Source organism: Acromyrmex echinatior, chromosome 15 (assembly GCF_024713525.1).
Source record: "Acromyrmex echinatior isolate Ae372 chromosome 15, ASM2471352v2, whole genome shotgun sequence".
Taxonomy (NCBI): Eukaryota; Metazoa; Arthropoda; class Insecta; order Hymenoptera; family Formicidae; genus Acromyrmex; species Acromyrmex echinatior.
Genome location: NC_141866.1, coordinates 7,586,069 through 7,600,681, shown reverse-complemented (window position 1 = coordinate 7,600,681; position 14,613 = coordinate 7,586,069). Strand labels below are relative to the sequence as shown.

The 14,613-nt window shown below is 39.0% G+C and overlaps 1 protein-coding gene across 6 annotated transcripts in view; it reads right to left on the bottom strand.

Moving 5' to 3' along the window:
• Positions 1-14,613, bottom strand: part of LOC105147015 (sosondowah) — a 355,053-nt gene that overhangs the window by 36,476 nt on the left and 303,964 nt on the right. The window contains exon 7 of one of the 6 annotated variants that reach the window (XM_087413829.1): positions 4,432-5,079. The exons of the other annotated variants lie outside the window; for them this stretch is intronic. Coding sequence (XP_087269955.1) covers positions 4,966-5,079 — 114 coding nt within the window. The 3' untranslated portion in view covers positions 4,432-4,965. Of the gene's footprint in view, positions 1-4,431; positions 5,080-14,613 lie in introns of those variants that run through there. 6 annotated transcript variants of the gene reach the window in all.

Sequence of the window (14,613 nt, the reverse complement as noted above, 5' to 3'; positions counted from 1 at the left end):
TGCAGCTACTTCTTAGGCAACCCGTGAAATATTTATACCCGCCGCGTGGCAAAGACCAATCGTCCATCCATCCATTTAAACCATTCGATTCGTCCGGACAGATTTGAATCGAGGGACGACTTTGAAATTCTTATCGGTGATGATTTACGCAGTCACACCCGCCGAAATTGCCAGCACCGTATGGCGTAATTTATTCCGTACGACTGACCCACTTTCGCGCGATATTATCAACTCAGTTGGTTGATTTACAGAGATGAAAATGTAATAAACTCTCCGAGAAAGAAAGAGAGAGAGAGAGAGAGAGAGAGAGAGAGAGAGAAAAAAAGAAAGAAAAAAAGAAAAAAAACTTGAACTCAAATACGATACCCTATTAACTTTTCATTAACTCTTCACTAATTGTGCGAGAAAAATTTTTGATATTTATGACTATAATTACATGTTACTATAATTATCATTATTACTGCTACAATGCTAGTAATAATAATTATATAATTCTATAAATAAATATATGTAATTATTGTTACTAACATTATAAATTATAACAATAATAACTATAAATGTGATAATATTAGGTGTTGGAATTAATTCGTAGCGTTTTACAAGTGATGGGAAGTACTTTCATTAATGTAATTTTTAATGCTCATGTGAAATAAATAACATTCTTTCATTAAAAAACGCTACGAATTAATTCCAACACCTAATATATAATTATATTCACAAATACAAAAAATTTTTTTCGATATCCGGCGCCACTCTATAGTGTGATAGATATCTGAAATTTCTTTTATTTTGGTATATGTTACTTTTTAATTAATAAACTTATCTTTTTTTAAAATAAAGATATTTGCCTGTTTCCTTGATATCTCATTTCAATTGAAAAAAATTTATTATAATACGTTTATTTTTATGTAATATTTTATAAAATAATATAGAATAAAAGGATCAAAATATGTTGATATGATTATAGTGACTGTAACATACGTCTTATTTTTGCATTCTCTAAGATGTTCATGACCTTATGCCACCTATAAATACGAAGGCTATTTTGTAACGCCGCAATTTTTCTCGAGTACACCTCAAAATAAAGAGAAAAGAAAGAAATTGCAGGCAGAAGGGGGCGTGCGCAAAAGCGAGTGCTTTACTGCACTTCGAGTAAATCGTAAAGATCGGCTCTCTCTCGCCGTGCGCGGGATCGGAAAGGCCGCGACGTGAGTTACCACCGCCATCGTCGTAGGTAAACTTATCGGCTACGGCGAGATGGCGAGTGACTTTTTCCGCCGTGGCTCGTGTTCCTGATTTACGAACCATGAGTTCAACGTGGCAGGTATAGGTAAGAGTGCCTACGTATACCTACGTGGAACGCTTACTTAGACGGTGTAACGCTTTACGTGGCTTTTAACGGTATATACAATGCTGTAGTGAGGCAATATATACGTACATAATGACGCCCCTCCCGTAAATTGCTTAAGATCGCTCCTTATAATCTCGATTCAAGTGTAACCAATCTCGATATCGCTCGATAGCGTTAACGGGTCTTCACTCAGACGGAGGCATCGGAAAATTGGAATACTACGATATAGTGGAAGATAATTAATCGAGTGAAAAATTTAGAAGCGATATATTACACAAATATTCTCGTATCAGAAACGTCGAATTTCGGATTGATAAGTATCATGAGACAACAACGTTAGAAATGTTGCCAATACTGAAACAGTAGTTGACATGAAGAAGATTAAAACACATGTGAGGAATATCATAAATTTTAGAAATCCTTACAATGCAACGATAAAAACGGTCATCTTACTTGCAGTTTAGTGGTAAAATCGCATGTTACTTCGCTGCACGAAAGTGCCTGTCGAGCAACAGGACACGGAATGTTAATATAATCGCCAGGAGAAGGGTCTCGCGATGTCCTCAATTGATATCGTCGTTTTAACGATCTACTTATACAAGGTGTTACATCGCGGTATTTTCCACGACTTCTACGTCTCATATATCTTAACCACTACGAAGGAACCGAAAGGTAATTATAATTCCGCATTGGATTACAATATCCGCAATGTGTATATGGAGTAGCAGTACGGATGTACACACGGTTTGCAACATATAATAGTACAGTGTAATAAACGCGCTGTAAGCAAACGGCATCGTTACGATCGTGCCGTTGTTAAAGGGTACGAGTAGTGCAGCTGCCAGTTATCACTGCGCCAAATGCAGCCTATGGCGAGCAAGAAGCAGTATTACAACGATACAAAGGCATGTTTGAGTTCGTAATTACATAATTCGAAAGAAGTCATAATAATGTATCTGCTCTATACAAAAAGAACTGAAAAGAATTGCTGAAATATCTAATAATTCAGTTAGATACAAATCTAAAGATAATTTTGTTAAACTTATCAAAATAATTATATAGGAAATTCAAGCATAATAAGCTATGTTGCAAAAACTTTTGATATCCTAACAACCAGCTTGAGTGTTCTATATAATTATTCTGATAGTTCAACAAAATTATTTTCAGCTTTAACTAAATTTTTAGATACTTCAATAAACCTGTTCTCTTTATTCCATGTATAGATACATTAATTCCATTTATTGTATAATATTTTAAGAAAACGTTATAATTAAGCGTAAATGAGAAATTAAAAAGAAAAATGAACGTCTATAAAGTTTCGACATTTCCAAGATTGCTTTTCTAGGCGATTTCTACAGGAGTTGCGTTTCTGTTTACTTGTTAGCGATCCCATTCCTGGCGCCAGTTTCCCATCGCGGATATATATTTTCTCCGGGCGTGATTAGTTAAACGTCGTTAAGGATCGCGCGTGACAGCAATCCCTATGGTGCAAGCGCCAAAACCTGGAAGCGATTTATAAGCATCCGCTACTACGGTGCAGCATTAAGTTGGAGTTCTCGAATTGGTAAGAAGAAACCAGCCCCATTTCAACCGAGTCCCTTTTCCCCTTCGCCTCCTCCGCCCTCGCTAGCGCGTGACCGAAAATATTTCTCGACGAATCACTCGTCGCTCGTGGCCTAATTGGCTGAACTACGGCGTCAGGCTGAGAAGAAACGTGTCTGGATATGATGCTGTATTCGTAGTACCTGACAAAACCTCAAAATTAAAAAGATACATAAAAATTTTTACATTGTGTTATAAAAACAATATAAGAATAACAAGAATAAAAATAATATTTAAAAGAAAAGAAACCAATTTTTCATTTCCAAACTTCTGGAAGTGTTGACAATTTTGTGTTAAGAATATATCGTTAAACGATTATTGCTAAATTAATTAATTAAATTTTTCCTATTTAAATGGACTAATTAATCTAACCACAAGTTCTCTCACGAGCACGTAATAATACGACATGATGTACGTGTGTGTATATATATATATATATATATATATATATATATATATATATATATATATAGTAGGATTCTGCGGAAGTATCAGATTTCCTTTGCAGGAGACACAGGGTATAGAGAGCTGACGCCAGCTAGTCGTCGAGGCGTTGCTGCCGATCAATCACGGGAAGTCGTCGATCCGGCTCGTTCGGCTCCATCCTTGGCCCCCCTACGCGGTAGATAAATGACAGGACGTGGAGCTGGCGGCATCGCGCGTGGTCCTTGCGAGACCGCTCGTGTTCTCACGTATCTTACGAGACGAGTGATCCGTAACGTAATATCAACAGGTCGCGGCTGGGATGGCTCGACGATTGCGAAGGGTGGTCAATGTTTAGCCTGACAGCAAGTGTTCTCTAGAGTATCATGATCTCTTTTGTTGCGCGCCGATGCGACTCCTGCCAACGTTCTTCTCTAGCGGCTTGACGTGGCTTCGGCTGGCTCGTAAACTGTCGACCGGTGCAACACGACTTTGCGGAAACATGCGTGCAGCACGTGTTGCGACGCGTTTTCACATGCCGTCGCGTGACTACTTGAGATTCACCAGATACCAGTCCACCGATCGAGTTTCTCGAGTGTACTTAGTTCACGCGAAAAGGCAGGTCTTTCTTGCGGATGTATCTTTGAACTCGGGCAAGTTAAGGAAAAACTTGATTTAGTCCGCTTGTAGAAACACAAACACATTTTTCACATTTTAATGAGTAAGTAGTATCCTAGTATGAGGAAACAAGCTCAAGAGCTCAAGCCGTCCTTAAGCTGATGAAGCACTCGAGAACTCGAGATTGTCCCTGTCGCTAACCTACTGGAATTCAGGGCGGCGTCGAGTAAACGTTAACAGAGTCGCCAGATTCTCTAGTCCGGATATAACTGTCACCCGAGACGACGTTGTACGTTATGCTAATAATTAGGAGACTCACGCCCACACCATTCTCGCTTCCTGAAACTATTTAGTTGAGTAGTCTCGCGAGATCCAGATTCTCTTTGACAATCAAATGTATTTTAAAGCATAATAAAAAAAAAGAAAACAGAAAATTATACCGGGCGCGTGCAACTTTTTCTTGAAATAAAAAATACTCTAGTTGTCAGTAGAGTAAATTTGCATAAAGTATTACGTAAGATATAGTATAAATTTTCCTAAGAGAGATTTCTTAAGATTTCACGTTCTGTCCAGTTCTTATCTAAGATACAGGATTGATTTGATTGAGCGAGTATGAATATTTAGGAAAAGCAATACAACATATGGAGAAAAATTGTGAACGACTTCTTTTTTATTTTTGCGATAGTTGATAGAAACCGTGCAATTCCGCTAGGTGTAAATTACGAGGCAGACTCGTGGCTTCATTTCGGGCGACATTTCGAGGAAGGGAGGCGGTACCGTGCCCTGTAGACGGAATCGAGTAACTAATGTAAGAACGGGAAACTCGGGGACGATTCAGGCAACGGAAATGTCTCCAGTAAACTACTAATCACCATAAACCACCGGGCTACACGTGTTACGAATTCTCAGCGCAGAGGAATCACCGTGCCTCTCTGTACCTCTCACGCGTTTGTCGTCCCCTCGGGGAAACCTCAGACGTTTACCTCGGCGCTTCTCTCGGCTTCTTGATACTGTCCTCTCGCGTAATATTCCTCCAGCGAGCAACGCGTCCCCGTTACGACGTCTGTGACCGGCAACGATATATTCTGCGACACGACACCGAAGTCACTGTCACGATTGTTTATAAAACGATAATAATAAATATTAAAAATATAAATTAAGTGCAACGATGTGAGAAAAAGTATGATTGCAGGCAGATTTATTCTGATTTATATATCCTCTTCAATTCATCAAATATCGAAACCTCTCGTAATATTTATCAATACATATCGAGACATCTGCGTGGGGTATACGTGTAATAAATAAGCATCAGCGAAAAATGCATTCTTCATTCGAGTGATCTAATACACCATGCATCAATGAATATAGTCCTCTTTCTTCTCGGTCGATTTCAATGTCGGCGTATACGATTGCCTGATTCGCATGGCGATAATTCTAGCTAATCTATCGCAGCGTGTCGATAGGCAATCGATTGCACGTTGAGGTACGAGGGGACGAAGGAGAAGAGGGTGAAACAGACGAAGCACCGGGTGCAACTGCATAGCCATCCCACTGCGGAGATTTTAGCCGAACAAACACGCCCACGGGGTAACGCGTCCTCCTAAGTCGTCGACATAGCGTACGAAGACACAAGATACTGTCTTTCTCTCTCTCTATCTCTCTCTATCTTCTTCGGAGGCGAGAGGACACGAAAGGGAAAAGGGAGAGACATTCGTCTCGCATTAGCATATACACGACGAACGAGAGAGAGGAGCAACGCAAGAAGGATGAGAGGGGCATGAAGAGAAGAGGAAGAGACTGTCTTAGTTCAAAGGGTGGAGCATTTATTCGTCTTCTTCCTTTCAGCAAGTTGTCGCATTGTCACAGATTATTTATACAAAATATCTGCCACAATTATCTATTTATCAATCAGTAATAAAAATTGATAGGGCAAATTTCTCTATTTCTCACAAATAAGTCTTAATTGCTATGAAGGCTCTATCTTTCTTGCGATTCCCATAATTCATCGTTAGTTTTGACAGTAAAATGATGATAAAAAGCTTTAAATATCGTGCACCAAGATCATTTAAACGGAGGGACCAGCAGACACGGTTTTTTTTTCTCGGATCGGTTCTTCGGGAAGAAGTGTCGCAGAACACGTCTGACAACGTAAAACAGATATAGTGTAATAAAAGTCAATGTTTTTTCTCGAAGCGTTTACGAGCAAGAAACTTTACGCCGTTATGCTTTGGGTGCCACGTGCGACATAAGCTCAACCAGAGTGCTGGTCCCTGATTCTTCCCTATTTGTAAGAAACTGTCGGAAAGCTCGACTCATTATCGCATCAATAATGTTTACATCTGGGGGACAGTCGTTGACGAGATAAACGCCTTAAATGACACGATAAGTGTGGGAGAAGGTAGTTTCTTTCCAATTTTTTTTTCTTTAATTAATGTCGTCTGTGTACGTTGAGATAAGGCACAGGTGAAGCGGATAAGGATTACATTCCTAAGTTGTGATGCGATTCCGTAGATCACTTTACCATCATTACAAAAATATGCAAAAACGTAATCATAATATACCTTTAAAAAATATAAGGAGAGATACTAAATAATAATCGTAATCTCTAGACTGACCGGGATCACCTGCCTCCATTTATATGTACCTCTTATCCTGATTCTCGCGACGCCATTAATTTACGCTCGTCGAATAATCAAGTGTCACGGTCGATATTTATTAATTATATCATATTAATCCTCTCGACCGAAGAGACGGGCGATTACGGGACGCGTCTCGATAAAACGAGCCAACCGCGCCCGCGCCTCGTTCGAGGATGGTATCCTTCACGGCGAGTGGATATGATAAACCATCGGATAAGGATCGAGGAGAGTGGCTCTCGAAAAGAGCAGATAGACTGAGAGAAAGAATGAGAGAGAGAGAGAGAGAGAGAGAGAGAGAGAGAAATCAGTGGGAAGGAGGCAGAGGGAGGGAAAAGGAGAACGTGAAACGAGAACGCCGTAGTCGCCCAAATTAAATCCTCGGACGTCGAAGCTGTAGCGGACCGTTTGCTCTGCGAAGAGGATCGAGGGCCAAAAAGATCGAGAAAAAATTTTACGAGGGTCTAACGGGTGGGTTGGGTCGCCTCACGATGTATACGAGGAGGTATATCCCGCCGCATCCGGACCCATGGACCGTCCGTCCGACGATGTACAACGTCCGACGTTCCTGCGGCGTTCACGGGACCCCGGGCCGGAGGTTCTGGCGCCGCATTGGGCACAAAGTCACTGGATCTCGTTCGCCTTATCCCATTCCTCCCGCCTGCACATCGCCAGCGCACCGCGCAACGCGGCTTCCTCTTCTCTCGCGTTCCATCGCGGGCCGTATAGGGAGAGTTGTTAAAGTTATATTGCCGGGCGTTAAAGCGACGCGAACGTCGCAAAAACAATATGACTTTATTGCCATCGGCCGAGACGAAAGGAAGCTGAAGTAGTCGTGATATTTAGAGATGTGAGTGCCTGATGTTCGTCAAGGAAATGCGACAGTTTCCTGAACTAGAAGGTCTCTGTCGCGAAAGAGACAAGTTGAAGAATAAAATAAAATGAAATCAGAAAATATTAAATTTTTTTTTAATATTTTAATATTCCAATAACTGTATCATTTTCACATACGAGGACTGAATTCGCTCGAAGACTACGTGGCACGCATGCAAATTATGTGTTGTTTCTTACGACTAAACGACCAACGGCGGCTATAGGTAAATTGGTAGTGCAAGAGTGTGTCTTTCCATTCGTTTCTCGCGCCCACGTGCGCGTTCTTCGCTGTAGCAGGTTTCGAAATATATGACCCACCAGCCGGCGGAATCATCGAACCGGTACGCGCGGTACGAGCCCGCCGTTTTTGACAACAATTTCCACTTAGTGTCTCTGCGCGAGACATTCGAAACTCGGGGATTCTCAGGGAACCGTAAGCTCGAATGTTGTATCAGACAAATCTTCCATCACTATGAGCAATGACAAATTGCCGATTGCTTCTCTTTATAAAAATTAGTAAACAAAATTTTTCAAATATAACACATCAAAAAATATGTAAATTTTATATTCGCTTTAAAAATAACTCATTTCTCCTTTCATTTAATAAACTCACCAATGCTCTTCAACAAGTCGTTAAAGCTTGAAAGCTTATGACGTTGTAAAGTTTATCGTCGTAAGCTCGGTACAAAAAAATTAGAGGAATATAAAATCGACTTTATGATGATGAATCTTTCTAATCTGCTCTAGCCTCTTATCTTCTTTTAAATCATTCACACCGTCGTGGCTCATTGAGAGCGTGAATAGATGCCTCCCCGCGACGAATTATGCAAGGAGCGGCCAAGATGTTTATCATCCGAATGAATTCAGGAGCGTGAAGACAGGGGGAGGTGTGGTGAAGACGCGGGAGAACCGCGACTCTGATGGGTTAGGTTGGTGGTGGGAATGTTCGTCCAAGGTGTTGACACAACGGGAGCGCTGTGAGTGGAGGCGTCGCTACAAGCAAGCTTCATTCACACCTCCGCCTCTCTCGTTCTTTCTCCTCATCTCGATCCCTTTAACGTCGCCGAAGACCCCACGTTGTTCTTCTCGAATGGTGATGATTCCCCGGTACTGTTACGCTATCCGATCGCGATTTGTTACAATTATTCTGAATCAAATTATAACTAAGAACTAAAGTTGTAACATTTAGAATTAATAATCATCTGGTAAATGATTTTCGCGTGAAAACATGACGTAATTCGAAATTATTATATGCCAGTTTGATAATATTATTCCGATGATATTCTCGTAAACTAACTTCTAAACTAACTAACTTCTCGTTTATTCTACTTCGTTCGCGTCACCAACAAAAGCGGACAGGATTAAAGCAGCACAGTCGCAGATTAGCAAACAAATGTCCGATTGTTCACATAATGCGCTTACTCTCGTGGGCTACATCCGGTCGGAACTCGAAAAGACAGCCTCTCGATATGCGTTACTTATGGAGGGGAGGCAGATTACAAAGTTTGAAGAGCATTTAAAAGAAAGAAATCTCGTTTGTATGTGTGCAGGATATTCGGGCGGTTCCAAGACCAGCCATACCTTTGAGACATTGGTCGATTATTGGTCGTCAAGATCGTTCGGAGGTCTCCGATCAGTGAAATTAGTCGTATTTGTATGCTCGCTCAGGCGATGAAGGTGTGGACTACGAGAGGGACTAAAGGGTGAGTAGGTGGAGCAGAGCGGGACCACCCAGCCCGTGTCGGCGGCGCGAATGTTAGCATAACGCGTGGGCGCCATTCTTTACTCTTTATCCTCCTCCTTTAGCCTCCTTTTACCTCCCCAAATCGGCATAAATCGTCAGCATTGCTGCGACTTTAGCTGTGTAGTACGCTCACAGTCATTTCATTCTTGTTGTTTATTTAAACAGGGACAAATGATGCGAGTGTTGTGAGTGCCAAGTGAAACACACTCGTGACGTAGGTCAATTTCTTCGAAAATTGCGACTAATAATAGAAAATTAAAAATTGTCTCTCTATTGTTTTCAGCAACATAAAAAAAGAGTGCACTGAGGAAAGTCTGATAATAACTATCAAAAGTTGAGTGAAATAATATTAATCAAATGTTTAGTTAATATAATCAACAATAATTTTTTTCTTGAATATTTAATAAATATTACCAAATAGTTGATTAATATTAATATTTGCTAATACTTACTAAATATTTAAAAGAGTAAGATTGTTTTTGTTTATATTACTCGAACTGATGTTATTTCACTCAATATTTGGTAGCAATATAGATTTTTTTTTCAGAGTATAAATTATTCGCTGCCAACATTTCAACTTTTCCGTTAGCAACAAGGTTTTCAAGAAACAGAGCAATTTTTTTATTATCCCGAAGTATATAAAAATCTAAAAAGATTTTGGTATACTTTCCAAACAATTTTAACAACTTTAACTTTTTAATAACAATCAAATTATATTTTATTTGTTTCTTACAGATTTAAATTTTTCTATCAGAATTTTCACAATTAAAATATTGATGTTAAAACTTTAATTGCGGCAAAGAATCAATCTCAGGAAAGACATCGTGTCGTGTTTTGTCGTATTAAAATTATTTACAATCGCGATGTTAAGCAAAATAGTCCTTGAATTTTTCGCAAGATATGGAATACCATTCGCTGATACCAAAAGAATTTAAATCCAAAAAAGTCATTAGTGATGAAATAATATTTTTCCTCATCAAGAGGAATTATTAATAAACGAACAAATTACGTAATCGACATTGCCTCAACAAATAAATGAATTAAACTTTTTTATTCAAGTAGATGATAGTTCTATGAAAACAAAAAATAATTTTACGTCGTAGTGTGACTAGCTCACCAATACGAAAGATCCGACGACTGCTTTTCATATCTACTATTTCTTCTGCTAGGAAGAACAGGTGGCACCTTTCAGAGCGTGAAAGATCTCATGAATAATTCCACAAACCGCAAAGAATAATCGATAACTTTCTAAAGAAATGCGTCGCAGCCGGTGTCAAAAAATGTAGCATTCTCGCAGAGTTGTCACTTGATGCCAGAGGAAACTTCATGATTACATTTCCACGACAAGAGAGATAAACGAATAGCAAGAAAGTTGAATATTCGTAGCTTTATTTAATGTAGAAGTTACTGAACGGTAAACACATTTCAATGTTAAGTATATTGAGTCACGTCGTCATAAATACCATTCCAATCTTGCTTCACAAGTTCTCGATATTTTCTGTTAAATTTATTTTGCACTATCAGATTAATATCGACTTTACATCGTCGTATATCGATAATACGAAATGTTAAATTATCCCAATTACGCGGGACACTCCTACAAAATTAATAACGGTGTTTAAGGCGTGGACGCACATTCGGCCCGATATTAAAATTGGGGTTACAGTAATGTGATGACATGTGGTGATAGCATTGACAGCAAGATGATAGCTTGACGTAAATTCGTAATGGAAAACGTCATGACCGACGCGATTTCATACGCGAGTTGTCTCGAAGAGGGGTTTGTAGGAGGATCAGCTTAACGACCATCTAGATAGGTGACGGTGAAATGATCTGTAAGAAAACCGGTGGCGAATGATATCCTCCGGCGGCTATTAATCAAAGGACAGGAGCGCTAATGAACCTGCTGGAAATCACAGACTGGAGAACTGTTTGGTTCCAGCTGTGCCCCTCCTCCATTCGCTATCCCCGCACCGCGCGCGTGTCTTCGTCTTTGAATCCGTGAAACCCCCAGAGGGCGAACGAATTAGTGGCCAAACAAATGAACGCAAGGGCTTGCGAACATCGAAGTGATTGAGGAGTTTATGGAAAGTTATATTTGCTCCTGAAGGACGTAGACATAACCACATATGCTATCAACGAGAGAAAAGAGACAGAGACAGAGACAGAGAGAGAGAAAGAGAGAGAGAAAGAGAGAGAGAGAGAGAGAAAGAGAGAGAGAAATCGAGTGCAGCTGCAAGTAATTCTGGGATACATACACGGAAAGAACGGTTTTGCTGAAGTTATCTAAAAATTTATCTAGATATAGATCTGAAAACAATTTTGTTGGACCATCAGAATAATTGTATAGGACGCTCAAACTGATTGCTGAAATGTCAAAACGTTTGTAGTATTGCTTATCATGCTTGAGATTGCTAGGTAATTATTGAGATGAATCTACAAAATTATTTTCAGATCTATATCTAGATAAATTTTTTAATACTTCAGTAAAATTGTTCTTTCCGTATTGAAGATACTCGTTAGATTTTCATTAAATTGTCACGCAAAAATTATAAAAATCTTTTGTATGCGGATAGATTAACAGATGGATCGAGAGATTAGCTTTAAATGCGTGCAAAGGCATTAATATTTTTTTTCTTTTTTTCTTTCAATATATTTAAATGTAACTTGCAAAGACCGACAATGTATAGTTTTAATAAATAGAAAGCCTTCATTATATGCAAAGGCAAAATATCGTGATCGATTCAAAATTGCATGGGAAACCGTTCGTTAACACGCGCGCCAATTATCCATACGATAGATACGATAAGTATCGCGACTGCAATTTGCTTTGTATTATTTGCAGTATTGTTTTCTCCAAAATCCCTTTCTCTCTCCCCCACCTTCATCCCAATTACTCCATGCCCCCGGGGCAACCGATCTCCACCATTATCGGATGACACGGCCCGGTGCTTTTATGTTTAATTGATATTTTTCGTAACTCTCAAAATCCAATAAAGAAGCCCCGGCAAACAGATATAATTCCCGGCTCGACATCGCTCTCGTTAAAATATTTCTGATGGAAAATATCGCGTGCCGATCGATTCAGATTTAAAAGCTCGTTTGCCCGCTGAGGAACGAAAGCCTTCGATTAATTCGACGCAAAAGTTCCATTACAAATATTTTAGCACGGACCATCTCTTGAAACGTTTCTGTAACAATTAAAAATACCTTATTCTTGTGTTAAATGCACGTGGAAATTGTATAATATTCATTCTTTCATCGCTAAAGAAATAACAGTTGTTAATTGGATGTAATAAACTCTCCGTTCGCTGCCTTCTCTCTATTTCGTTTTCTCTCTGATTTATATTGTTCTCTTCTGTGCTGTTGCGTGTAAAAAAATTTGGAAACCAGATAACATCTAGAAAAAGCACAAAACTGTAGCCCACTTGAAATGAAACTGCTCGTCCCTTTTCTGTTTTCATGCCGAATAATGTTTCCCCCGCGAAAGAAAACTCGAATGCATTTTTTTCTATTCTGAACTTCCGCTTCGTTCTCGATTTATTGGAACGTGCTGTCCGGGGTTACAACCAAGCCCCACCGCGGCCGAAAATGTTCAGCAAAATTAAATGAACAATTCGTTACGGGAAGTAACGACCTTGCGCATCGCAATGGCCTCTCTTTCTCCCTCGTGACCACAACGGTGGAATTCGTAACGCAACTATATTAATTAATCACTATTTATCTGTCCTCTGAGATTTTAGCTTTTCTTAAATGCTATTATACATTGGCAGATTCAAGCGCGTGTATGTAATTGTATAAATGGCTATCAAAAAAGAATACACACGGAAAAGAATTTATAGCAGCGAAACAAATCGGATCTTCTTCTCGGAAAGACAGGTATATTTTTCCGGAAAAGCTATAATTCCACAAATCGTTTGCAGTTGACGTTTTGCGTAAATCGCCGAGAATATTTTTGTGAAATCGAAACCTATGAGAGGAGGGGACGAGCGGTCAGAAAGGTTCAAAGAAAGATAGGATCTCGTCTTAACGATCGTTTAACGATGGCCGTTTCTGAGTGGCGCCAGGTCTGCGTTTCGTTACAACACAGTGAGCGCAATCCGAGGACAGGACAGGAAAGGACCAATAAATTTTCCAAAGTCAGTACAAAGCTATATATTCCAAGTGTTTTAACTCTAATGCGTCCGTGAAGCGAAAAAATATTAGCAGTAAATTTCCCGCAGGAACTGTTGCGCGCATTGCGGATTTTTTTTCACAGACCTTGTCGCGGTATTTTGAAAATTCTCTCTCATTAACGTCGGCATATATATTTTTATATATGTAGAATGATTTACTGAAAAAAAGCGGCAATGCTCCATGCCGTCTGCCGTAAATGTGTGTGGTTTTGTAATGAAAAGTGCCTTAAAAATTGCCGTATTTTGTTCCAACTACAAATGATTATACAAATATATAACGCGTGATATTTTTTAGAAAAAATTCAATAAAAGAAAGTTCAATAATTTTGAAATTTGTATATATGTAAATATTAAAAATTATATATATTAAAAATTATTTTTTAAATATTTTATGTGATAAATCGAAAATTATATCTTTAGCATTTTATATAAAAAAAACAAATTTATTTTTAAAATATTTAACGCAATATTTTCGGAGAAAATTCGATAAAAAAAACTGATATTTCTAGATCTGAATAAATACACATAAAAATAAATCAAAAGTATTTGAAATACATATTTCATATATGATATACAAAAAAATCATATTTTAAGTATACCGTGCAAAAACCATAAAACCATAAATTATGCCATGTATTTTTAAAGATAATTCTAAATTAGGCTTGATATAACTTGTACACGATAATTCGCTTCTTCTAGTAGATACTATGTTGACGTCATCTACAAATTAACAGCAGACAAGACTACGGACAAGATTTACGACGGCGTCGCCACGTTTTCGACCCTTGAGATGTAAATCCGTTCGTAACGACGCAAAAAAAGAGAGCGGATTCATTATTCATATCTAGCAGTGTATATCGTGAAATACTGTGCGTTCGTACCTGCGTGAATGTTTCCCTTCGGAAGCCGGAGAAGCGGAAGAGGGCGAGTCAAGTCGGAGCAAAACGGGAGAAATGGTTTGAGACAGGCTGGGGCTGTAGCCAGCTCGTTAAGGTAAGACAACCGAACCGATAGCGATCGGCTAATCTTCGTCGAGTTTGTTCAGGTCGCGTTTTTCTATATTTTCGAGAAAGAGACAAACGTGAGTAGAGTATTTGTTTTCTTCAAGGTAGTAAGGTAGCAATTACAAGAACTCATCGGAACCTGCTGTGCAACTAATTAATATTTTCTACATGAAATAACATAATACCT